Source organism: Hemibagrus wyckioides, linkage group LG10 (assembly GCF_019097595.1).
Source record: "Hemibagrus wyckioides isolate EC202008001 linkage group LG10, SWU_Hwy_1.0, whole genome shotgun sequence".
NCBI lineage: Eukaryota > Metazoa > Chordata > Actinopteri > Siluriformes > Bagridae > Hemibagrus > Hemibagrus wyckioides.
Window position 1 is genome coordinate 6058248 of NC_080719.1, and position 26681 is coordinate 6084928.

The following is a 26681-nucleotide window of genomic DNA, read 5'->3' on the forward strand; positions in this document are numbered from 1 at the left end:
TTTGTACTTTTGCCATGGAACTGGAACATTAAATATTGTCATGAATAAATAAATATAAATACTGACCATTAGATTGAAATTAATTGACTTGTAATAAATAATGTTCCCAGCATTAATGTTTGATGTAGATAGATAGATAGATAGATAGATAGATAGATAGATAGATAGATAGATAGATAGATAGATAGATAGATAGATAGATAGATAGATGACATGGAATTTTTTTCTAATTTTTTTCTAATTCTCATGTAGGCATACAGTACATACTGTATTATGTACATACACATACATATTATTTTAGGAATTAAATTATTCCACCGGATATAAAAGCTTGTAAAATAAATACAGTGAAGTTAAAAAAAATCATTAAAGAAGCTAAATCTGCAATTAGCCCTCGTTTATGTGGGCCACTGAGATAAACTGAAGTTTGAGTCAGTGAAGTCCATCTAATTGGGAGGAAATGCGCACTTAACGTTATCGCATCTCTTGTCCTCTTCAGTGACAATTCAGGGACTGAATACGCATTCACACACCAGTGTAGGTCCATAGCAGTTGGTTCTGTTTTACATATTGACTTAAGGTGTGGAATGGGAATTTGATTTGCTTACAGAATCGACATTAATGGTGTAAAAAATGATATCCGCGACGTCTTAAAGCTCTCTGTGCAGTGCCCGCGCAAAATCAGACAGCTCCTCCTGATTATTACTGCGAGACTTGGTGGGCGGCTGTGGGCTCGTAATTAAAATGCTTCTAGAAAGAAACAGGCCGACCACATCTGAAGTCCCGCCTTCTGTCAGGATTAAACCACATCACAGCAGCGTCTCTCTTTCACACACACACACACACACACACACACACGATCATGTACCATGGTGGGTCGATACCCGGCTGTGTGTGTGTCTAGCTGTTGCATTATAAGCGCTCACAACCAACTAGTGTTTTTATTTAAAAAATAATCGTGTGTCCAAACAGTGATGTATGGACAGGGAAAGACCAATTAAGAGCTCACTCCCTGGAGGTTTTAAAGCATGCGTGTTCTCTATAGCAAACGCCGGTGTTACGCCAAAGGGCAAGCACATTTGTAGATGATGGTGCTAATTACGAGAATGGTAACCATAATGTGACCAAGATGGAAGCAATTTAGGCAGGAGCCATTTGTGCGTCGCGCTTCCACCCACTTCTGCAGCTTCAACCTTCAGTGCTAACAGCTGAAGAAGTTTCATGGTCGTATTTATGCAATGGTGCGATTCGAATATAGTTGTAGTGTAGCCAGAATACAAAATAGGAAGGAATTTCTATAAACAGCAGAATAAAGAGGTGAGTTCTTGGGGATTGGTGTTTCATCAGTTGGTGGGACTATAGACAGCAAGTCTGGACTAAACTGCCGGATGTTCTTTCCTCACATGGCAAGGATACCCGCCTGCTCTTTGCTCTGATCCTCTCTGGACTGTCATGAAGGACAAAAAAGGTCTCGATCGGTCGATTCTCTCCAGTAAAAGCATCCTATACCCCCCTTCCCGCCTGGGCCTTTTATGTGTAAGAATATCCGACACGATGCTCAACGAAGGAATGCATTTTTCCCCTTTAGAGTGTCATTGCAAAAGGAGATGAAGTCGGACATCGTGACCAAAACATGTTACTAGACCTGACTGAGCTCATATGAGCCGTTATTTCTACGTTGGACTGAGCTGCGTCAATACAAAGTTGCTCTTATACATTAATTAGTTTTATTATTATTATTATTATTATTATTATTATTATTATTATTATTATTATTATTATTTTAAAATGTGATTAGTGAACAGTATCCATGAAATGCATTTTTACAACATACACACATATAACAAAAACAAGACTAATCCACAATAAACCATAATAAACCATTGCTTGTATACACCTAAAATATTTAAAACAGGTATTGTTTTTATTTCCCCAGAATCGTGTCGCTAATTTCTCACGCATCTGTTTCAAATATGGAGCCCTGGAAGCCACATGTATACATGTGCGCATGGTCACGTTACTGTTCATTCGAGCTAAGAGTGGTGAAATTGATTTTTGATAGTGGTTGCCGCCCGAGGATGATGCGTATGCCTGTTATGACCACAACGCATGATTTTCGGATGCAGCTGTAATTTTTGGCTTTTTCTAAAAGACAAAAATCGGCTCAATGCGTGTGATGCATGTTTCTTCTTTCTTTTTTTTTTTGCACTGTGTGTAATGCTGTGTAACTTTATCCTTTACGCTGCAAACCCTCTCGGTTCACACAAGACTGATACCTTTGCCTCCCCTTTTCCTTTGTATCAATTGGTCGGGCCTCGGGCTATTGTTGCGGTGAGTTCCCTTTATTTCTGTGCGCGCGCACACACACACACACACCGTCGATCAGTGGAAATCTCACGATAGGCCTCCCTGTGAAATCCACTGCCTCTTTTTTCCTCCTCCTTCTCCTCCTCCTCCTCTTCGTCGACCAGATTAGCTCCAACAGCCTGCTTGGAGAGAGAAAGAGAGAGAGAGGGAGAGGATAGGAAGGACCTATGACCACCGCGGAGAGGAGCCCACGCTGCTGTCACCACGCCGGCTCTAATAAATGGCCACGGTCATTCCAAAGCCAGATTACGGCAGATTAAAGAGGGCACGGTGGCTCGCGTAAACTTTCCGCGTGTTTCCGCGGAGCGGCTAGCTGCGCTTTGGCCGTTGCGGCGCGGACGAATCATGATGCTGCATCTTTGATGGGACCCCGAGTGGAGGCTCTCTGCTATCCTGCGAGGTTTTGCCCGTGTCCTACCATGCCACAATGCTTATAATTCAACTCGTGGTGTTGCTCAGCGTGTTGTTGTTCGGTGGCGCGCGGGGCTCGACGGGCTCGAGGGCGCAGCCGTGTGCCGGGAGGCAACCGTGTGACCCGCGACACCGGCGCGACGCTGGAGGACGCGGTGGCGTTTACGAACACCTCGGAGGCGCGCCGCGGCACAGGAAACTCTACTGCGCTACTAAATATCATCTACAGATACACCCGAACGGGAAAGTAGACGGATCATTGGAAGAGGACAATCCTCTGAGTAAGTACATCACGTTTAATTCTTTTTTTTGGCGAATTCAAGAACGGGTGTAATTTTAAAACACGTGTCGTCATTGGTTATACAAAATGTACAGTGACAGCATCGAAATCGATCAATTCAAAAACAGACATTTATTAAAAGTTTCTAGGAGTAAAATAGAACACAAATTCGGCAGATCTTCTCAGTATCAGCAAACATGACATATTAATGTAAAAGCAATTTCGATGTAATTTCGATGAAGCGCAAAGCAACATTGGCGATGTAAACGGATTCATATTGATATTCAGTCAAGAACAGAGCCATTTAATTTGAGGAGTATACTCACTTCTATCTATCTATCTATCTATCTATCTATCTATCTATCTATCTATCTATCTATCTATCTATCTATTCGTTTTTTTTTTTTGTATTTTTTTTTATTTCTCCGTATGATTCATTTACACAATTCCTCTAGCATTCAGGAATAATTCAGTCACACTTTGTGTCTTGTGGCTGTTTTACTTATTCATTTATTTGTTCTCCAACTTGTGTCCGGTGTTTTGTTTTGGTTATCTCCAACTCTGCGGTCATTTGTCAGACGCGGGTCTCTCAATTAGCCGAACGCAAACACGGAATGGACGCGCATTTCCATATGAAAATGGGATTTAGCAGACAGTTTCACATAATGACAGAGAGCGGATGTGTTTATCCAGTAAATGGGATGATTATTCACTGGGGCTGGAATGAAGAGGAGCCATTAATCACTGAATAAACATGCACTTAAAGCGACGCTCCGTGTCGGGCTATCTAATCTGTCAGCGTGTTTGTCACTGAATTGGTTTTGTCGGGAGTTGCTCTGTGAGTTGTAACTCAATCAGCGCGACTAGCATGCACAAAAAATAAACAGATGCGTCTGTGATCATGGCAAAACACGCAAAGCTTTTAATTGAGAAAGGAAAAAGGAATTATATGGTATAGGAAAAGGTGCGCATAGTTTGGGGACTGTTTAAGGAAAATATAAATCAAAATCACATTTTTGTTTCCTCTTCTTGTTAATACAGTAATACATTTCAGGCTGATAATTAAGCCATCATTTGAAGTACTGGTAATATAACGAGTCATTTGAAATTCTATAGTCCCTTAAACAAGAGAGGCTGGGAGGTAGGGAGAGAGAGAGAGAGAGGGAGGAAGAGAAATGTTTGCACTTTACTCTCAAGGGTCACCAACAGGAAAATACTGTATCATATTTCAATCATTTTCAGCAATATATGCACTGACAGTAAATTGCTGTGATGCCGTGTAATTCGACACGTTTCATAGAATTATGTAAATCAAAAGAACATTTCTGGTTAATTTAGACAGCAATTGAATGTAAAAACATATTTCTTTTATTCTTTTCAGGTATATTAGAGATCACAGCAGTGGATGTTGGAGTGGTAGCCATCAAGGGCCTGTTCTCTGGAAGATATTTAGCCATGAATGAGAAAGGTCGCCTATATGCTTCGGTAAGGGTTACATCACACACACACACCAAAAAAAAAAGAAAAAAAAAAGATATAGATCTGGAGATGCAAAGCTACTCATAGGCTCAGATGACACATAAGCAATTTGATTCCATCGCCACATGGTGGTGTTTTCATGGATAACCAGCATGCCCACATGTTACCCTATTAAGATGAATATAAAGCATTTTTACAGCTTCAAAATGAAAAGGAATGAGGTGAATGAGGTTGCCATAGCCATTGTTTGCAGGTTATGGAGAATGTGAGAGGCAGTTCTGATTTCTGGCCTTTGATCTTTAACATTATCCATTGTGAAGAAAATAAGACAGGTTTTGTGGTTTTTGGCAAATACAGAATTACAAAGTGATCATTTTAGGCAGATGCCTAAGGTCCCATTACCTGTACAATTGTGTAACCCACTAAAAGACATTTTTATCACTTATTAAATTGAAATGAAAATGTGCTAATACATATAGATAAGACATTATATGTGGCTGACAATCATTCCATGCAATTAATGAAATGAATGTCCATATACTGAAAAAAAATCTTTTAATCTCATAAAAATAGTCATTATCAGACCTTCGTTTCATGCCCCTTCTAAAAATCTAACAAATATTTATTCCATGCATTTTCAGGAAGTCTTTAACAAGGAGTGTGAATTTCTGGAGCGCATTCATGAGTTAGGCTACAATACTTACGCTTCACGGCACCACTCCACGACTCAGCACTCAGGATCCACTGGACGGGGCAACAAGCATCGGGCTTTTGTCAAGAAGCAGTGGTACGTGTCTATTAATGGAAAAGGTCGGCCCAGGAGGGGCTTTAAGACGAAGAGCACGGACAAAGCTTCCCTCTTCCTGCCCCGTGTTTTGGGCAACAAGGACCATGAGATGGTCTCACGTCTCCTGGACAGCAGACAAGATGAGACGAGCCATCAAAGATCCCGCATGGGTCGTGCCGAACGAAGGAGTCGAAGGCACAAGGAGCCCAAACGCCACGGCAGAAGGGGTAACAGGCGCAATTCTGGCCACAAAAAAGAGACTTCAGACTGAAAGTTGGAATAGACAATTTCAAGCAGGACCTTTCATGGCTATATGCTATCATTTTAAATATAAAGATCTTTTCCTTATATTAAGAGAAGCATTTTCTCCTTTATATTTTATTTCTAAAAAAACAAACCCAACAACTTGCATTTGATATGTAAGGACAGTCCAAATGCATTTATATGACCAAAACTGAATACTGCTGGATGTTTTCAGACATGTGCATTGGGAGTTGTGTATTGTAGAAAGATGTATAGTCACTTTCAACATTTTTTTCCATTCTTAAGCAAATAATTTTTTAAAAGATAAAATTAGGGAAATTTGGATAAAAGTGCCGAAGAGGTGTTATATTGTTGGACTAAAAGACTGTATAGATAAGGTGTCCAGAAAAGCACTTTTTATCACATTAACCTGTGTAGTAGGTGACAAAGGTACATGCGAAACAGAGGGATTTTTACAAAATGTACATGTGATAGTCTACTGTCCTTAAACTGCAATGAGAAGTACTTTGTATATTACTAATGTTATGCATATTTATTTTGTCCATGTGTTAAGTTAAGTTCAATAATAACCTAATCATTGTCATTACCTTTAGAAGAAAATCATGTTGTTTTGTGCTCACTTGAGCAGAAGAGTGAACATGGTTTCTCTGGGTTGCTATCCAAAAATACTTTTCATTTGTCTACAACTGAGAAGTTAATATATCATTGGTCACTTGTAAAGTTGTGAATGATTTTTTTTAAATGTATCGAACACTGTAATATGTGGCAGCGTATAGTAAAGATGTGCTGTTCAACACTGAAAGCTAAACATGTGGAGGAATGTCACCAATAAATTATATGGAAATATAGATACATATACATGTTGCATTTAAGGTTTCTAATTAAAAAAAATCTATCCCTTGCAAAGAACATGCAATTTGTACAGCTAGAACTAAACAGAAACCTTAGATTTTTAATGTTTTAATATTTAATCTTAAACTGAATGTTTATAGTCTACTAATGTATTTATTTCTGAATGATGCTATAGATTTTGCTTCTTGAAAACAATCAAACTTACATATAACATATCATTGATTCTCAGCCATATTTATCATAATGAATAACGCATTTAGTTTTCGGGTAAGCTGTTAATTCCTACACAGCTCACCTGTAAAAGTGATCAAATGGGTACAGACGTATCTAAACAGGCTCTCTAAAAGGGACTCTCTCTTGGGATGGCCTCCTTTCTACTCATTCTGCAGTAAGAAACTTCATCTGCAAGAATTTCTTTTTAAAAAGGGGATAAAATTGTCTGTACAACTTTATAACCTGCAATGCAGATTGTACCATTTGATTGATTAAACGTGGTAAACGTGGGTTGAAGAGGCTCAAGAGGTTTGCAGCTTTTGAAATCTATACGAGAAAAGTGAAATGTTACCCTATACTTTTGAAAGCTTTCTGGTGGTTGACAATGGCTTATCTCAGGGGGAACCTGGGAAGCTGTGCTGTCTGAGACATTCTTTTGCCGTTTTTCAAAACAGCTAAAGCTGGCAATGTGGAAAACAAGGCAAATCTCTAGAGAATGTGAAAATTGTTCCATAGAAATGGTTACACTTTGTTATAGTTTGATGGGAATGCTAAAATCTAATGTTACCTAAAAGGCATGCAGGAAAATGCGTGGACAAAAACTCTTGATCTCTGATACATGTAATTTTTTTTAAAATAAGCAGCTACACCTTTGCCTTTGCAAATAAATGACCTATATATATATATATATATATATATATATATATATATATATATATATATATATATATATATATATATATATATATAAAGTTTACTTTCAGTTGGCTATTATTTGCGAGTCACTTTTTGCCTTTTTTTATTTAAGGTTTTTCCTCTCATATTTCACCTTATTTCATTAATAATTTTAATACATGAAAATATTTAAATTATGTAGAAATGCATTATAAGAGTTTTTATTAAGGCAACCAATATAATTAATAATAATGATTTTATAATTAAAACATGTGTTATATTTATGAAGCATGGTTACAAAGTAGAATAATAATAAAAAACAATTCAAGCTTTAAATAGATTGTTGAAAATTGTTCTGTAAAATGTGTTATATAAAAATATGTACAATATGTAAAGAAAGAAAGAAAGAAAGAATGAAAAAAAGAAAGAAAACGCAAAAACAACAATGGCAACAATTTTGGCGTGCTCACTGGTGCTTGCTCTTCGTATCTATTCAGGCACACTTTGCTATTGAGCGTTATTAGTTCAGTGGCAGACAGGGCTAAGCTGAGGTCCAGAGGTGACGCCTTCAGCTGACCTGAGCTCAGTAATAACGGCTCTGCCGCCATGTTAAACAGCAAGCGAGACGCTCATTAACGCGGCTGAGAAAAAAACACCAAAATCCGACCCTCTCCACTCCCCTCCGAGCTCGAGTGTGCATCCTCGGGTCAAAAATAAATAAATAAATAAATAAATAAATAAATAAATAAATAAATAAATAATAGAGTTCATATTTTGCGAGTGGACCGAGCCAGCAGTACTGAATTTTGCAGAAGCAGATTGGTATGCGAATTAGCAAAATATTTTTTTTTCGAGTTCTGTACATGTGACATTAAGAAATAAAGAAAGCAAGAAAAAAAGCAAGCAAGCAAGCAAGCAAGAAAGAAAGAAAGAAAGAAAGAAAAATTCATTCAGTCATTCAGTTGATCAAAATCCATTCCTACTCATTTTTTCCCACGTTTATTTATCATCTACATTTCAGGCTTATATAATTTCACACCCGATGTATTGTTCTTAGAAAGAGATGCAGGGCAGTGTGAAGATCCTCTGTTAATAATACATTTTATATCCAAACTCTAGGATAGCGCATGAAGAAATGTCACCAGTAAGTACTACAGTCTGCATGTCGGCATTTAATGGGTTCATTTAAAAATCTGCATATAACAAATAACAAATGCAATTTTCAGTGTTAGAACTAAACAGGGACTAAACATAATTTAGGCGTTTTTTTTTGGGACTTGAGATCTTAATATGTTGTAACTGACCAGAAAATTCACGTTCACAACTTGTCGAGTTAATCCACTATTAATTTTTCTCTGAACAGCCCAACTCTAGGTCTGTCCAACCACATGCATAAAACACACAATTGCCTGACGCTAATGGTCAAGTCTAAACATTATGTTTAACATTTGTTCACACTTAAGTCGATCACTCAATCCAATGTTTTCACAAATTACCAGAAGCGCAAGGTTCAGGGTAGTGGAAACTGCTCCAATTAAAATCAGGGCTATTCAGGCTCCTTCCCCCGTGGCCCGAGGGTTTCAGAGCGCCGGTCCTCGTGCGTGGCTAATTGGTATGGTCGGGAATTCCTGTGCTATTGACCCACTGGGCTCTGGAGGGGGAGATTTGGTTGGTGCAGACAGGCCTCCTACCGGCCATGTGCATGGAGCTCGGAGTTCAGATGACCTCTGCTTTGCAGGGAGCATTCCACCTTCGCTACGGGGTACCGATTGCTTCCCTGTCATTCTCTAAACTCTTAATAAGGGACACTAGTAAGATACTGAGACACACTGTGTCAACATCCTTCATGCAGAAATAACTCTGATTTACGCAAACTATGGGGACTTTTCTGTGATGAGAAGAATGACTCGTGCATTACGGAAAAAAGTCAAAATTCCAGTTGTTAGGTTTGTCCAATGGCTTTAATTTCCTACGCCGACTTTATTTTTTTTAAGGGCAAAAATAAGTAAAGGTACTGCATCTCAGTCTTAGAATTCCGTCACAAAAGTTTTTTTTTCCGATGAGAAATGAAACAGGAAAGAAAAGTCCAACTAAACAGGTTCTCTGCGCTTGCGACAAAAACATACTATTTTCTCGTTAATTAACCAGGATTAGGAAAAATTACTTGCGACGTCATTAGTTATGAAATTAATTTAATAGTGAAAATATTGTTAATAGTTCCAATTCACTTTCATTTTAAAGGCATTTTTCGTAGTGTAGTTTGCTATAACATTGTCAATGGCATTTTGCTTCTGAGCAGTTTCTGATTTATTATTATCGATAGGCCTGTTTTGATTTTTGTAAATAAGTATTTGAACATTTTTTTTTATGTTGCTATAATTCATGTTTTATAATGTTCACAATACAAGTTTTTAGTACATCTTATTACAATAAATAAAATGGAATACGGTTTTCAGTTATTACGGCTACAGGAAGAAGCAGTGCTGTAATTTCTATAAATGTCCTATAGAGGGCAGCACTGCTTATCAGATCTATGTAAATATGTGCCGCTCAAGTACATTAAAAAAAAAAGAAGACTGCCATCTCTCTAGAGCCAAACAGCAGGATCACAGGGGCAATAAGCTCCAGCTGTCTTTGCAAAAGATCAAGAGGCAACGGGATGGGATACAACGTCTATGTTTTCTCTTTTTTAGGGATCAATGGTGCAGTAGGCAATATAACAGAGGCTTGTTGATTGCCATGGGCTATAATCATGCCGTAGAAAGGGCGAAGAAGACAGAGAGAGGGAATCCTAGTCCACTTTCTCAGCAAGCCCAAAACTTAACCCCCCAAAAGAATGGTATAATAATCTGTTAATTCATTTGACTTCGGGTAAATAGTGATCACTGAATCCGCTGGTTGAATGGTTTAGTTATTATTAGAGGCACGGCTATTACTATTTCTATTTAATTCTACATATATTTTTCTAAATGTATGTTAACAGAATTAACAATAATAAATAAATCCGAATACATTGTTTTATGTAAAATACAAAGTTTATTAAATTGCTGTATACGTGGAAAAATAATTTCCACGATTTTTTAATTAGATCATTTCAATGTGTCTTAAATGTTAATTACAACGACAAGGAATACAGCTTTCTTATGATATCAAAGAGGAAAATTTCCTCCGACGTAGAATTAATTTTCTGAACGGAGTCGGGCTGCAGCACCATGGAGAGCGGCCGCCCTCAGCCGTTATTATTATGATTATTAAACGTGAGCTAGAAATAGAGACAAAATATCCTACAGAAAAAAGGCCTGTCAATTCTATTTAAGATCATAAATTATTTAATCTGTACACCGACACAGAAAAATCCAGTCATCGTGATCACATACTACGGTATATATAGATCGCAGATTTTTTTTTTTTAGCAGAAACGTAATAATCCAAAAGGTACGTATATAACGCAAAGCCAAATATATTTATACATTTAATATTTAACAGATAATATTCTTAAAGCAAAACGAACCAACGGACACAGCAACGACACGCCTATTCAATTGGTATTATAATAAAATCTGCCCCCCAACAATGGAGCGTTTTTGATCACTGCCTGAGTCCACAACGTCATACAAGCGTCCCAAACTAGACACACACGAACAAAGATCAAACAACGGTTTTCTGTGTGCAAAGGACCTCCATCAGCGGGTAGCATTAGTGAACCATCCAACCTTGTATTGGAGGTTGAGCAAACTCGGGCAACAGTTTGAAATCTAGAAGCATTTGGGACATTTCAGTTTGATGTCTTGGAATAAAGAAAGGGGGTCCTTTCAATAGACAATGAGGTGTAGCCAGACGTGAACGTGAGAAAACGTGTCATGACACGGGGACATCTGCAGTTATGTAGGATATTATGTAGAAAAAAAATATATATATATATATGTAAATTTCCCTTTGGGATGAATAAAGTATCTATCTATCTATCTATCTATCTATCTATCTATCTATCTATCTATCTATCTATCTATCTATCTATCTATCTATCTATCTATCTATCTATCTATTCATCTGTCTGTATATCAGTGATATACATACACTGACGAATACTATAATTAAGCTGCATTAACATCATAATTCGACTCAGGCTTCTATAGCTCTCAGAAATAAAGGTACCAAACTGTACGTTTCCTTGTCGCTCGCTTTCGTATACATAACTTTACTTTCAAAATGACTTAGAACCAGGCCTAAAGGACTAATGAAAGGACAAATGAATGCACCACATTTTTCTTCGTATGGTATATATACTGTATAAACCTGCACTCTGGATGGTACCATCAAGTACTTTATTATGTATTGCATATTTCTTTTTACTGAAATAGCCAAGCGGATATGATGATGGCAGACAGACAAATGTCATAAAGTAATGTCAAATATTCTTCTGTAAATTGTTTTTTTGTTGAGCAGAATGCGTCTTTGACTTGGAAGAGTGAATATAGCCTAAACTTATGACCTAAGGCACATAACTGGACCTTTGGTACCTTTATTCTAAAAGCTAATTAAAGGTACACCACATGCACATTTCTAGTTCAAATATATACTGCTAAAGATATAACCTTTGAATGGTACAACACGAGCGTACAGTTTTGTTCTGAGTATGAAGAGTGAGGACGCGAAGCGACACGACATGTCGTTAAGGCTTTTAATGACTCCTGTGGTTTTTAGGTTTACGTTGCTGCATCAGTAGGGAGCGCGCATTAGAGGTCCACACCGGCCTGGGGCCACACACAACAGAAAGCTTGACTCATAGTGTTGATGTTTTAGCGGTTTCCATTTTTGTGTCCCCCACGCTGCTGCAATGACGCACAACATTCACAACATGACCACTCGACAAACGGTCAGTCTGAGTGATCTCCGTGCTCTGAGCATGTCAGTGGGAACAACCACTTTTTATGTCTGCAATCAACATCAGACAATAGACCACACCACATTGCGCCTGTTCCTTTGCGGAGAAGTTAATCACAGCTAAACCATGTACACTTGTTCTCTCAGAAAAAAAGGGTACTAAGCTGGACTTTACGGGCACCCTTATGTTCAGTACGTTTAATATGTATATTTAGCCTGGAAATATAGATACAGTGTACTTTATGCATTGATTTAATGTGAATAAACAGAGTAAAGGTTTAAAGGCACAATTTATGCATTTTTCTGTTTTATATGCTTTTTGTTCTGAGAGTGCATTGTTCTCACAGAGAACATGAGTCAATTTCCTTTTTTGGAGACCAGTCTTTAATTAGCATTTGCAATGAATTAAACCTGACTTTTGTTTTTTCCTATTATTGTTCATTTATAAAACTGCCTCCTGGCTGACACAGCGGTTTGTTATCTTGGTGATTTCCGATTTCGACATCCTCTCAAACATAAATAAATTATTTAATCTCTCTTGGGGAGCTGTAACCGAAGTGACTATAACTACTTGCTTCTAAGTAGCGCGACCAACTGGATTATTTCCACCCACTTTATAACGCGCCATAAAACTTTCATTACCTTTAAAGTGTTGTTATGACGGTTTTGTTGAATGAGAGCGCGCACTGACGCTCGCACGCACGCACACACACACGGTCGCGCTTGACCAATCGCACGCACGCGCGCTGCCTCCTCGCTAAACCCCACTGCTCATATGCGCGTGTGTTATAAGGACTCGGTCCGCTGTCAGTGGTTCATGTCTCCCCGTGATGCGGAGCTTGACGCGTGATGTAATTTCTCTGCACGCATAAATATAGTCGTCGGGCTAAAAAAGCGCGGCATGGAGTTTTGTTGCTGAGCGGTGGTAAAGTCACTTCGGACCTGCACACTTGGACTCGAGTGATTTCAGGGCGCTCGCGGTACCACATCGAGCGCGACTTCATGTCGCTCAACAGCTCGAGCCGCGGCTTCGCCTGTGAGTAAGCGCTTTTGCTCTGTGGAATCTTTATTTGGGGGGCGGCGAGGGGGACCGTGAACACAAAAATAGACAAAGAGCTTATTTTTAGCGTATTTGAACTCCTGCAGTCAGTGACGCGTGCCTCCGTGTTGGTCAGGAGGATGAGTGTTCATTCGGCCCTCTTGCCGTTACTGGTGTTGGGACTTGTGGCGAGCTCGGTGCGTTGCGCTCCTCTGCCCGTGGAGCGACGCTGGGAGACTCTTTACTCGCGCTCTTTGGCCCGGATTCCCGGGGAGAAGCGAGAAGTCAACCGGGACAGTGACTATCTCACGGGCATTAAGAGACTGCGGCGCCTCTACTGCAACGTGGGCATTGGGTTTCATCTCCAAGTATTACCCGACGGTAGGATTACTGGGGTGCACAACGAAAACCGTTACAGTAAGTTTCATCACGTAGGCCTATTTTGAGCTGAGTGCTTAGGACATATTAGGATACTTTAATTCTTTCAGTACTAGATGATGGAAATTAAATCTGTTCTGCCTGATGTCAATATTTGCCAACCAATAAAAGGGAAAAAATGTATATTCTGAAATATATTGGTCCAGTGATCTGATGTGCGGATCTGCCTAAGCCCCTATCTATTTTCTAGTCTAACTAATCTGGTGATACAATAGATGACTAATGTGCACACTGTAAATCGCTTTCGGCTGCTTTATTTTGTCTTATTGTAAAACAAAACACATGTGGAGGCGAGTCAACATCTGGGTCCATGAATGATTTCCGCATCCTCATAATACCGCACAGGTTTTGACATGAGGTGGGTCGGAACTGGGCCAACATGTAAAGTTGTTCCCAAAGTTTGGCCTGGGACAAAACCCATCTGTTAGGGAAGATTAATCCCAAATTCGTCTGTATGAGTCTAATTAATGGCCAACGCAGATTAAGGTGTTTAACGACAGCAGACGGAGGGTATAATAAGCATGTCTGTTATTACTACACTTGCTATAGCAGTTGCTCAGCAGTCAAAGAGCAACGCTCCAGGCACTTGTGTATCCAGTATCGATATTGAGATTTGTTTTGTGTCCCCACGGACTATTTTAAGGCATGACATAAAACTGAACGGGGATACATTACATATACGTTTTCATGACATACGCAGGAGCTTCGCAGCACCTCTATAAAGGGTAGGAGGCAACATCTAAGTAGGACGCACACATTTAGCCTATATTAAACAGAAATGAGGCAAAGGTTGTGTGCCAAATGTTAAAAAAAGTTTTCCAACACATCTGTCTTAACTTCTTAATATTTACTTTATTTACTTCGTATTTCCTTGGGAAAGTGATCACAAAAATCTAATAAGGCTCTAATAAAAGGGTGCAACCATGGATGAAGGCAAAATATCTCTATATGTTAGGGAAAAAATGTGGTGGAGATATATGTATGGAGTTCGAGGTCGTTTACACTTTTTAGATGTTTAATATAGTCTGTATATGTGAATGTATATGCGAACATGGTATATGGTTTTTAAAAAGACATCGAATTCCTCGAATTTGGCCTAACGTCCGAGATATAGATATGCCATTTTGAAGGTTGCCTCATAAAGCTCCATAAAGCTGATATTCAGTGATCACAAAAGTGTAATAAGCTGAGGAATCGAAACAGTTTGCAAGTATGGAGGAAGACTAAATATCTAAACACAGAATGATAATAGGTGTAGCTTGCGAAATGTTCCACAGGCGGAAAGTGCAATTTCCTTCAAGAAGGATGCTGTAGCGTCCTAAAATGTAAACAATCCCAACACTTTACAAATGCAACAGCCCGATATGGCTACAGATATGCGTCACCCAAGGTCATGCATGTATTTTGTTGTTGGTCGCAGGTCTTCTTGAGATATCTCCGGTCGAGCGCGGAGTCGTGACACTGTACGGCGTCCGGAGCGAGCTATTCGTGGCCATGAACAGCAAGGGGAAGCTCTACGGATCTGTGAGTGCATGAAATGATTTACGGCTGGTTTCCGCCTGTAGATTTGCTTATCGGTGCTCTATGGCACGTCACCCTTTTCAAGAGTTATACCCCCCCAAACCCCCACCCACCCCTCCACGCCCAGCCTCCTCTCTTGTCTATCCTGAGATTGCTCATAGTTGTGTTTTGGTTGTGGGCCCGGATAAACCCGGGAGCGCAGTACATCACTTAGACGTGTGCATTCCATTCTTAGCATTGCGGCCAGGAGCGCACACTTACTGTCCTGCTCCAGAGTAAAGTTGAACTGGCCAAAGAGACAGGACCACCCACACTGGGTGTATAACCAACACACACACATCCCAACCAGCCCATCCCAAATCCACCCAAAATACTGACTAGCAGTTTCAGATTGACTTGATCTGCACATAAAAATCCTTTATGGCCACAAATTGCGTTAGGACTTTCCTTAAAGATATTTTAAAAATATTTATCCTTTGATTCAACATTTATGTGGACCAATATTGTGATTAGGCTACTCATCTTGAATATCAGGGGTTGGTCGAGATACTCATGATGGCATAGGCACTTGAAATAAATATAAATAGTACTAAGGAGTACCCTTCCTTGTCGCACTACCTTTAATATATTTTACCTAGAAAGTACCTAGTATTTAGAAAGGTGCGGGTATCCTTAAAATCTAAAAGTAGTCAATTTTATGATTTTTCTACAATTCATGTTTCAAATTCAAGTTACACGATCCATTAAACTAAAGGTAAAAATGATGTATCCTTCGGGGAATCTCCAAGCGAGGAGGAAAGGTGCAGTTTAGTGCTATTTTTTGCGTTATTTAAACGTTATGCCCTTTTGTTATGCATATTATTTCACTGCTCTGCCTTACAAATTACAGAATGATGTTTTTTCTGTAAGATTTATATGATCCCAACCTTCCCCATCTCTTTTTTTTCCGTCTAAGGCGCAGTACACCGACGAGTGCAAGTTTAGAGAGACGCTCCTGGCAAACAACTACAACGCGTACGAGTCCATGGCATACCCGGGCATGTACATCGGACTGAGCAGGACAGGCAAAACAAAAAAAGGAAACCGAGTGTCAACAGCAATGACGGTGACACATTTCTTGCCGAGAATCTAAACGAACAAGGAAGAAGGCACAAGACATGCAGCCAATGCGGGGGGCAAGACCGGACGATGCACTTTCTACAAATCTTACACACGAGGTCAAGTGTATCGCATTATTACTATTATCATTATTATTATCATGTATATTAGCCTATTTATAATCGTTCGTTTTATATTTCCTTTTAAACAGCCTCTTTCTATGAGTGGAAAAAAACACTTTTAATTTATTTGTTTATTTATCCTTTCTGCTGCTACCGAGTGTTTAATAACTGAAATTCCTACAATTAACTACAATATGGATTTTTTGCACTGTTGTTTTTTTTTGTTTGTTTATTTCTTTTAAAAACTTTTAAAGTTAAGGAGAACAGTGGTGGAGGTTTTGTCCCTCAAAATGAAAGCTAAAACTTAGGCTACGTCTAAAACCGCATTGAACTACACCGAACCACACCTGCGCATGCGTGTAAATTGGCGCATGCAAGCTACTATTCTGACCTACTGTTTAGTATACGTTTTGGACGTAGCCTCATGGTGGAGTGCATGAAAGAAAGAAATACGAGTTACACCCACGGAAGAACTCGTCAATATGACTTGGACGCATTATTATTAGAAGTACCGTTGGCTATGAATTGTGATGCTGTGGCTAGGTGTAGTCTTGGGAAGATGCAAAGACAAAGCATATAATTGTGGGGAAACCTTACAGAAACCACTGTCTCAGAAATAAATGTATCAAATTGTACTTGTCACATTTGTACCGTTATAACGTATCTTTTACCTGGGAAGGTGCATGAGGTTTATCTTTAATTAGTCTTCAGAGTAAAGGTACATCACTCCTTAAAATCCAATCATGTACCATGCTTAAAGGTATAACAATACATATTGGTACCACTCCAGTGACAAGCAAAACATCAGTTTGCTCCCATTATTTCTGAGATTTTATTTTATATTCAGTTAGCTCCTAGAAAATTTGATATAAGTTACCTGAACACGCTCCAAGTCATATTCATGACTTCGAAAGTGGCATATGTGAATTGCAGGATTAGCATGAATACAGGATTAGTTCAAGTTTCTTGACTCGTGAAATTGTACCAACCCCAATGGTATTACGCACTGAAGCCATTGTCCAATGTCCGAGCTCTGGGGGTCTAACCGAAACAGTATCGGCTTACTCTCGGCCACTGAAAGTGGGCTGTTGAAGTTCTACACCCCTCAAATCTGTTTTTAGCTCTGCTCCAGTGGGGTGGGGTGGGGGTGTGGGAGTCCTGTGGGGTGGGGGGTCTGAACTCTGAACTTATCTGCTGTCAATCTTTGTCAGATCTATAGAGGAAGGTATCTTCAAGTAAAATCCAGACCACCTCATACAAATGAAAGTCAGTTCAGTCTTCCCTGTGGTACAATATGGGCCATGCTGGTGTTCAGGGAAGCGTTAAACAATCAGTATTCATATGTACTGATAAAAGAACATCAGATGTATAGAAAAGTGGCCACTTTACAACGCAATCCTCAAAGACCCCCTAGACGGACATGTTACTTGTTCCGAGCTCTCAGCACACTTGTACCACTTATTCAATGTTCTTGATTGCTTGGTGGAGGTGTGTTCAGGTCTGGGATAAAGCAGAAATGCAGGAAAAGTCAGGTTGAGAAACACTATTCATATTCATCTTTTTTTCTTTTGTTTGTTTCTGTGGTTCATTCTTTTATTTATTATTATTTTTTAATTAATTTTATATATGTTTAAAGGAGACATATGTCCCTTTCAGTCATCCTCTACCTCATAACGTTGTTGACCGACAGACTCCTCTTCCCGGTTTTGCTGACAGCAAATGTTTTTCCTGTTGCTGCATCGCCCCTCGGCTGAAGTCCTGGAAGGCCACTAGCTGCGCCTTGTCACGTTTGAGCTATCTTTACCCTGTGATTTACTTTTAGAAATGATAATCATGGTGGAAATATTTGAAGACAGCTGTGAGACTGCACTATATGCTAGACCGGTAACCCTATATTTTTCTTTATATATTTTGTTAAATAGAACATTGCGTAATTGGTGAAATGCCGAGTGGCTGCTTTTTAGGTGGGGTGTTTCAGGAGAAGTAGGCTAACTGCTATAACAGAAAGAGGTTTATCAAATCCATTTCGGACTGACAGAGATGATCTCGAGTGAAGCATTCCTTTTTATTATTTTTGTTTGTTATAGGTACAAAATTAAATTAGCATGAAAATCATTTGAGAATGTTCTTTAATTCATTGAAGTCACATGTTTTGTGTTACATGGTGAATGTGGATAGGGATATGTGGATGAGTGGATTGATTGGGGTGATTGTGACTGAAAATCTTGTTAGGCTGACTCATGAACGAAAGTCTTTATCAAAAAATCACAGCCATATCTATTGAGACATCTTGTGAAAGAAGCAGAGGAACCTGTATTACAGTATTTGTTGAAATTCACTCTGTTGCATTGTATAATTCCTCTGCATTACTAATGATCATGTTTCTTTTCTTCCTGACTTTGTGGAAATATTCATTTTGTTTGATTTACCTGAAATGTTGTTGCGTCAGAGGAGCCATTTCCCTCTCCTTACTTCTTCCTTTCCTAGAGCCGTGTCAAACCTCTTTCCAAATGGAGCTGTTTTGCATCATTGTGGATATTGTTTACAATTGGCTGGATGCTCAGTGAAGGCAAATAGCTTCTCTGACCCTCATCATGATCTGGAACAGATACAAATCAACCGGACTAGATTTGCTTAACCAAAAGTGTGCAGCATCAACAAGCACAGCCGAGAACTCCGATGGTAGCAAGAATGCATGAACAGAAATGCATCATTGCCTAGTCTAATCAGCCACTCCACAACCACCTCTAATAGCCTAATGTCCATTTTTATGAGTTGTACTTAAAAACAATATGAACAGTATGAAAATAAACAATTCATTTTTATTTCTGACAATTCCTTTACGCCCATTTCTCCGCATCTCTGGTGAAGCTGTTGGACTGTCTGTCTGAGTCCTGTGGTGGTGTGCTCTGAACCTTGTTGTAACATTTACCAAATATTGTCTGTAGTTTTATACAGTTCCTGTTCAACATTGTGATGTATGTGCTGTGCACATGACAATACCCTAACTTAAGTGGAAGTTAATAAAGCTCAGAACAAAAAAAAAAAAAAAAAAAATGAGCTGTGTTCTTTTAATGCCTCCCTTTAGAAGAAAAAGCAGGGCTGAGCAGAAGCAAGGTTTAACCCGTGTCCACAAACCACATCCACAGCTGGCATACTGTAGCATCATCTTAACCAGGCATCAATAGTCCATGGTCACATAAAACACTAGTAAGAATAGGCCACTTTGGAGTTTAAGTATAGAAAAAAAGTTTGCTGGTGAGCCTAAAAATACGCTTGCAGACACTGCTAGACTATGCGTGGGCAGCATTTCTGCAGGGACAGCAGTGCCAAGTCACTGTCTTGCCTTTGTTTACTTCGTCCAGGGCCTGGTTTGCAGATTGGGCGGCTTTTACAGGCCGAACGGTTACTCCCAGGAGTGTAATCCTCCCCCTTTAGTTCAGTAAGATTGATGCAGTAGACGCCTGGGAGGGTGCAGGAGGGAACGAGACTCTGCCCTTCCAAGCATGCACTTCCCTGAAAGGAGAGCTAAGGAGAGGGCCCTTCCTTATTCTTTATTCTGAGTGTTGACTAATGAAGTTTTTTTCTAGACTTCTACAGCAAATTTGCTTTCTCTGATTTGATCATTAAAACTCATAATTCTTAAACAGTTCATGACAATATACCACCCGGCAAGTCCAAATCAGTTTACTGAGCATAATATAGATGACATTTACAAACCAATTCTCTCTCTGCTTGAAGTAATTTCGGCACAGGGGTGTATAAGCTGGCAGGCTTGTCTCTATTTACAAAGATCAGCATATAGAAATCCCTGCAAAGCTCCAAAGTCTCTCATTTTAATGTTAGCGCTTGCCACCAAATGGACAACAGAAATAGATCTTGGGTCAACAGGACTCTGACAGTGGACTTGGATGTCTACAGAAGCATGAAAACCATTTAACTGTTTATATCTGAAATCACTGAGGTCATAGTGGAGGTGTAGTTAGGCACACGTTAATAAAAAAGCAGATCATGACTCCTGATTTCTAAGAAAAAGCACCCTTGCAGATCCATTAAGATTCTCATCATCCATGTCTAGCAACAGGAATGACTTTCAAAAGGTTCTTTTGATAGTGTCGGTGAATCCACAGCATCCGCAAACTTCTATTCAAATAAACATCGTGCCACAACAAAAGAGCAGGCAAACAGAGACAGGTGTGGTCACTTAATACACAACACAAGTATTCCTGGCCATGAGCTGGAGCTAAATGGAGCTCTGTCATTGCCTGAAAGAATGACAGCTTTCTGCTCCAATAAACGGAATGTATGAGGGCTGTAAAGGCCCCCCTTAAAATAGCTGCCCTATTCCACCTACCTGCGTCAGCTCCGTCGTCTGTCAACCAAATAAACATTCAACCGCCTCTCAAGTGCCTCTTCTCCACTAAACAGTTTGGCCCCGAAACTGCCTTTATATTACAACAAGCCTTTCAAGTTCTCCAGCACAAAGACTTCACAAGGCACCCCAATGACCGAAACAGCTCACAACGATGCGTTTGCTAACAGGAAGTGCATTGGCTGCTAATTGACCAGTTGGTGATTGGTACTCCAGGAGAAGAGCTCAGGCAGATGTTGGGGAAATGGAGCTGCTAGTGCTTAGCTAATTTGTATATACACACCATCTACTGTAACAGAACATGGCACATATTCTTATGATGATAGTAATGTTAGACTATAGGTTAGATATTAGAAAGTATTTAGTCACACCACTAGTAGAAGTGTTTTAGACTTTAAATCATGCCATAAAAAGTGTTATAAATAAGTCGTTGATTTGTTGCTCCATAGTAAAATCAGTGCATACTATTAGAACTGAACATTCAAATTTGGGTTAACCACTGTATCAGGTGATCTCTGTTTTAGCTTTTAATTTCTATTCAGCCATCATGAAACGATAGAAGCTTTTTAATTGGTTGTTTATTTATTTGTACAAAACTGTCTTATGTTCTTTACTTGTAGCTGTGAAATTAAACATTTTTTTTTTCATCATATATGGTATGTCTGTGGATAATTCTGTTTCCTGCCTAAACCCATTTTGTCCCATTTAAATGAAGCGTAATGATGGGGGGCTTCTTATGTAGGTTTCAGTCTCCACCTGTGGGTTAATCTGTGGGTTAATTACAAGACTGGTTTTCCGATTCTGCATCATTTCCGATGTTAAGATAAAAATAGGAAGGATATGATTACAGAAGAAACAGCCAATGTTAAAGTAAGAGATAAGGAGATAAAACTGTCTATCTATCTATCTATCTATCTATCTATCTATCTATCTATCTATCTATCTATCTATCTATCTATCTATCTATCTATCTATCTATCTATCTATCTATCTATACTAAAATAACAGCAACAGAAAACTTTCTAAGCATATATTCCTAAACTGATGATTGTTAATTAAAAGTTAAATCCTTTAGAGCTCTGCAACTGTCTTAAGTCAGGTTTGTTATTAATGTTAACTTTAAACAATTAAATCCAAGCAAAGGCAGAAACATATATTTTACATTATAACGCAATGAATATTACTCCCTTTGGAAAGATCTAATAAAAACTAAATTTCCAATACAAAAACAGAAAATAAATCTCATTTTATATATAGAACATTAACAATTAATGTTGTTTAGAATGACTGATTTATATAATAGCATAATGACAGAAACTGGAATGGGAAAATCGTTTCCAGTGACATAAAATAGCAGTAAGAATGTTGAAATGATTAACATAACTGGGGGATGGGCTGAGCTCAACTGAAGCAAATCAGCCTCATGCATGAATTCAAATTCCCACACCTGGTCTGGGCCACAAGTAACCACCACCAAGCACCTGCTCCACCCTTGAAAGGCATCGCTTCTGCAGCACTGAATCCTATACCTAACTCCTTAACACACTCTAACGCAGACTGGCACTTAAAAAATATCAAAAACAATTTACAGAAAGTAATCACAGAAGCAACAGGATATAATTCAAAAGCATACAATAAACAAACAGACAGACAGACAGACGGGGGAGCGGGCGGGCGGGGGGGGGCAGTCAGACAGACAGACAGACAGACAGACGGGGGAGCGGGCGGGGGGGGCAGACAGACAGACAGACAGACAGACAGACGGGGGAGCGGGCGGGGGGGGCAGACAGACAGACAGACAGACAGACAGACAGACAGATAGATAGATAGATAGATAGATAGATAGATAGATATTTAACAAAGTAATAAGGCAAAATCTCTATTGACTGTTAATATACAAATTGTACTAGGTGTAAGATATATGCATACTATTAGATACTAAGAACTCAAACTCTCAAGTGCTGGTGAATTTCCTTCATCCTTGATCTTGTTAAATATTTGGACTCTCTGTTACAGCTGTTACCCCCACTTCATTAGGAAAATTTGAACAGCTGCTCATTTATGCAATTATCCAAACAGCCAATCATGTTACAGCAAAGCAATGAATTATAATATGCAGACACGGGTCAAGAGTTTCAGTTAATGGCAAATAAAGGCCAGGTGATGAGCTTGTTCTCGGCTGATAGGAGTGAAATCTACACATCTATCTTAAGGTAAGTCATTTTGCATGTTTTGAGATGCTTTTATGCACACAACAGTTGATAAAAGCGATTTTAGTTGCTGAAGACTTTCTGTCAGCTTCATAAAGTTTCTACTCTGATCTCTGTGAGCTTGCTGGGTTTTTTATTTTTGCACTATTTCACGTAATCTCTTTTAGTGTTCAGTGTCATTGTATAAATCTCTGGACCTGTATCTGCATTACTGGCTGATTGTAGAACTGTACTGATGGTAAAGTTAAGGTGATGGTATACTGGCTTAGATAACTGCGCCACAAAAACAATATTTCTATTTCTATATTATAAAACAACAAAATCTCAGGAACAGGAACAACTTTTTTATCCTTAACAAGCCTGCTTTACCATTTCCCTAAGCAAATTATTTAACTCTTGAACCGTGATATTGGGTAGTACGGTATTTGAACCATGAATTTTTCATAAGAGCCCTAGTTTGCACATATGCAGTGTGGTATTGTTCAGACTGCAGCCACTGCTGTTCACAGCGAGGTGTGTTTTTGCATGTTGTTGCATACGCAGAGATGAGGGATAGCGATGTCTCTGGCAGCACAGCCCAAGGGCTGTATTTAGAGTGCTTTTACCCTGCACTCTCTTTGTAAGGCCAGCTGCAAGGTGTCTGTTTGGGACACTCCAGATGTTTGCTCATAAAGACAAGGCACTTCAAATGGCTGTGAACATCCTAACCAGCTCATTCACTGTGAACCCTGCTTAGAGCTGTACACTGGGGCATTAGGACAGGGGAAACAACATGGACCCTTTCCCTGTAATCATGCAGCTGGCTGTTGAAGGGGTTGGAGCAGGCCTGCCAGTCACTTTCCACATGACATCTCCAGGCAAGGAGGCAGAGCTCTGAAACTCCCAAATAGCTTCAGTAGCACGGCTTTCCCTTGGGAACTTGAACTTGAACTCAGCGGTGACCTGGTCAACAAAAGCATAGCCAGTGATATAACTACAAAGCTTTGACTTCTTTATTAAAAGCTAAAAATAAGACTTGTACATACTCACAAGTCTTTCTTACAAGTTCTCTTTTCAGTTTTGATTGGGAACACAACATTTCTTTAAAAAATGCTCAAAAAGAGGAGTGGTTATAGCCTAACACAAGCAAGTAAGTGCAAAAACATGGGTGAATGCAAGACATTAAAGGCGCTCGAAGAGCAAAATAAAGCACCCTGAATTTGGCAGTAATCCTGACAGCCATTAGCCTGGGCACTTTAAAGAGTGAGAGACAGTCTTTCACGTGGTTTTAATCAAAGTAGCACCAACAAAGTCGATCACAGCACAACGAAGAACAAGAGACATCATAGTCAAAACATGGTTTTGAGCTTCAAAGTGAATGCTGAGTGCCTGCATACACAGCCCTGATGAGGCATTGGCGAGGGAACATGCAAGCAAATCAGAGGCCTAATCAGTCCCTTAACAGCCTGCACAGACAGTCTGCTGAGTGTGCATGTGGGTCTAGTCAATGAACACAATGAGATGTACAGCAGGATGAATAAGTGTGTATGGAGTAGTAGAAACACTATTATACCGGGGTTTTTTTGATCAGTGGATGTGAGGTTGTATGCCACTGTGATCTGAATGAGATTTCCACAAGAGGGCAACAGATAGACATTTGTTTGCTTACAAGGTGGCCTTAAAGGCATAGCCCACCTCTTGAACTCCTGAACTTCTTAGACTCATTTCTACCCTTATATATAGTAAGTGATTTTACAGATAAGTCCACAATCTGTCACATTGCCTATATAAAAATGTATCAGAACAAAAGGAACGCAAGAAAACAAAACTGTACTAACCAGATTCAGGATCACTCTACTGCCTGCTGGCCTGTTTCCTTTAAAATATTAAAATCTCATAATGCTAGTTCATCATCATGTAGTACTGAAAAGAGTGTTGAAGCTGCCATTTGGTTTTTATGCACCAAAGGTCTGGAACATATTACCAGTAAACATTTGACATTTGTCAGACTCCATCAATCACTGGTTAAAAAACAAACAAAAAAAACAGCTAAAAGTTAAAGCTCATTTAACTTATCTACCTAATTATTTGACTCGCATTTATTGCATTGACGTGCATAATTTTTTATTATATATTTCTTACAATATATCACTATAATTATTTTCTCCTTTGTATATTTTTCATTTTATTTTTTTTTACTTTAAATTGAGAATTAAATTATTTAAATTTAGAATCTACTCTAAATAATAATAATAATAATAATAATAATAATAGTAATAATAATAATAATAATAATAATAATAATAGTAATAATAATAATAATAACAATTATTATTATTATTATTATTATTATTATTATTATTATTATTATTATTATCTAACAAAATACAGTTTTATGGTTTCTTTCTTGTTTATTTTAATGCCAGCTGCCCAGCAGTTTATCCAATTCCTGGGTCAATTTGCTATCAGGTTTTTTAAAAAGTCTGACCATCAGTGCCAACCAGTGGGGCTGCTGAAAACCCCAGTCTTTTATATGAAAAAATCCTGTCTGGCTTAAAAAGTGTTTATCCTGTGTAAAAAGAAATTCATAAAATCGCAAAATGCAAAGTAAATATAACCATTTATTTTAAAGATGATATCTTGATATTACTGTATCACTATGGATTACTCTTATGGTGTACTATTTTTTTAGACATTGCTTTTTACATAGGATTAACACCTTTTAAGCCAGACAGGATTTTTCCATATACAAGACTGGGGATTTCAGCAGCCCCACTAGTTGGCAACACATCCAAATGTATCTCAGCAGATACATATCCAGTACAATACTGAGCAACGTGGCATAAATAGAGTGTGCTCTAATTTGCCATTTGGCATTATGGTTGATTAGGATGCACCATAGACAGGAAATACACCCAACATAACCTTTGATCCAACAGAACATTATTGCACAAGGGATTACAAATAGACAGATTGTCCACCAAGGCCTCCATGTGATTGAAGAGAGCTAACATTTTTCATGAATGGACTGAGATCATGAGAAAGAAGAGGCTGAACAATAAAAGCAGTCCATATAAATACGTGAATAAGTGCACTGAACTGCCTTTGTCTGCATTAGTAAGATTTTGCAGTGACCGCATAGGTCAACAATGTGGCTAAGATAAGGTCAGAACATTTAGTATTTCAAACTATCAGCAAAAATCAAGCTCAGAATAATGTATGATGTAAGTGGTTGATGAAATAATCTGCAGTCTCAATGAAATTACATATTTCCGGCAAAGGAAATGACTCAGCCTAAGGCGCATGAACAAATACAATGAAATAATACATCCGTTAGGTCAGTGAAATTTATGTTTGAACCCTTACATACCCATAACCTGTGTATAATACAAAATGCTTGTTTGAGATTGTAGAAGTATTCTGGTTGCCTGTACCTTCTTCTAAAGCAAAATTGTTCAAAAGACTATTTTGTGTCATTTCATATTCCAATACGCATGGACACTGAAGGGATGGTAATGGGACACTTTACAGCTGAAAGCATCACCCACTGGGCATTACTACATCTGATCAGAACTGATAGTCCTAATGTTGGTCCTGCCCCAGGGTGGGTGAAAATCTGTTATAGGGGACAGAGGGCCCTGATTTCATACACCAGCAAACTTGTTGCTTTAAACCGAAAAGTTTGTTCTC

General features: G+C 38.8%; 2 protein-coding genes across 2 annotated transcripts; both read left to right on the plus strand.

Annotated features, from left to right (window-relative positions):
• The first annotated feature begins 2409 nt into the window (after nt 1-2409).
• Nucleotides 2410-7321, plus strand: fgf3 (fibroblast growth factor 3). Its single transcript, XM_058400429.1, has 3 exons — nt 2410-3059; nt 4440-4543; nt 5179-7321. The coding sequence occupies exons 1-3, from the start codon at nt 2795-2797 to the stop codon at nt 5593-5595; spliced, it is 786 nt and encodes a 261-aa protein (XP_058256412.1). The 5' UTR covers nt 2410-2794; the 3' UTR covers nt 5596-7321.
• A 5649-nt stretch (nt 7322-12970) lies between these two features.
• Nucleotides 12971-21413, plus strand: fgf4 (fibroblast growth factor 4). Its single transcript, XM_058400280.1, has 3 exons — nt 12971-13668; nt 15110-15213; nt 16166-21413. Exons 1-3 carry the CDS (start codon nt 13392-13394, stop codon nt 16340-16342), a joined length of 558 nt encoding a protein of 185 aa, XP_058256263.1. The 5' UTR covers nt 12971-13391; the 3' UTR covers nt 16343-21413.
• The last annotated feature ends 5268 nt before the right edge of the window (nt 21414-26681 follow it).

What these genes read in the sequence shown, in the direction of transcription:
- fgf3 (XM_058400429.1), top strand. Translation starts at nt 2,795, where the DNA reads ATGCTTATAATTCAACTCGTGGTGTTGCTCAGCGTGTTGTTGTTCGGT. An exon ending in GGAAGAGGACAATCCTCTGA is followed by an intron (nt 3,060 to 4,439) that starts GTAAGTACATCA and finishes TATTCTTTTCAG; the next exon opens with GTATATTAGAGATCACAGCA. An exon ending in AAGGTCGCCTATATGCTTCG is followed by an intron (nt 4,544 to 5,178) that starts GTAAGGGTTACA and finishes ATGCATTTTCAG; the next exon opens with GAAGTCTTTAACAAGGAGTG.
- fgf4 (XM_058400280.1), top strand. Translation starts at nt 13,392, where the DNA reads ATGAGTGTTCATTCGGCCCTCTTGCCGTTACTGGTGTTGGGACTTGTG. An exon ending in GCACAACGAAAACCGTTACA is followed by an intron (nt 13,669 to 15,109) that starts GTAAGTTTCATC and finishes TGTTGGTCGCAG; the next exon opens with GTCTTCTTGAGATATCTCCG. An exon ending in AGGGGAAGCTCTACGGATCT is followed by an intron (nt 15,214 to 16,165) that starts GTGAGTGCATGA and finishes TTTCCGTCTAAG; the next exon opens with GCGCAGTACACCGACGAGTG.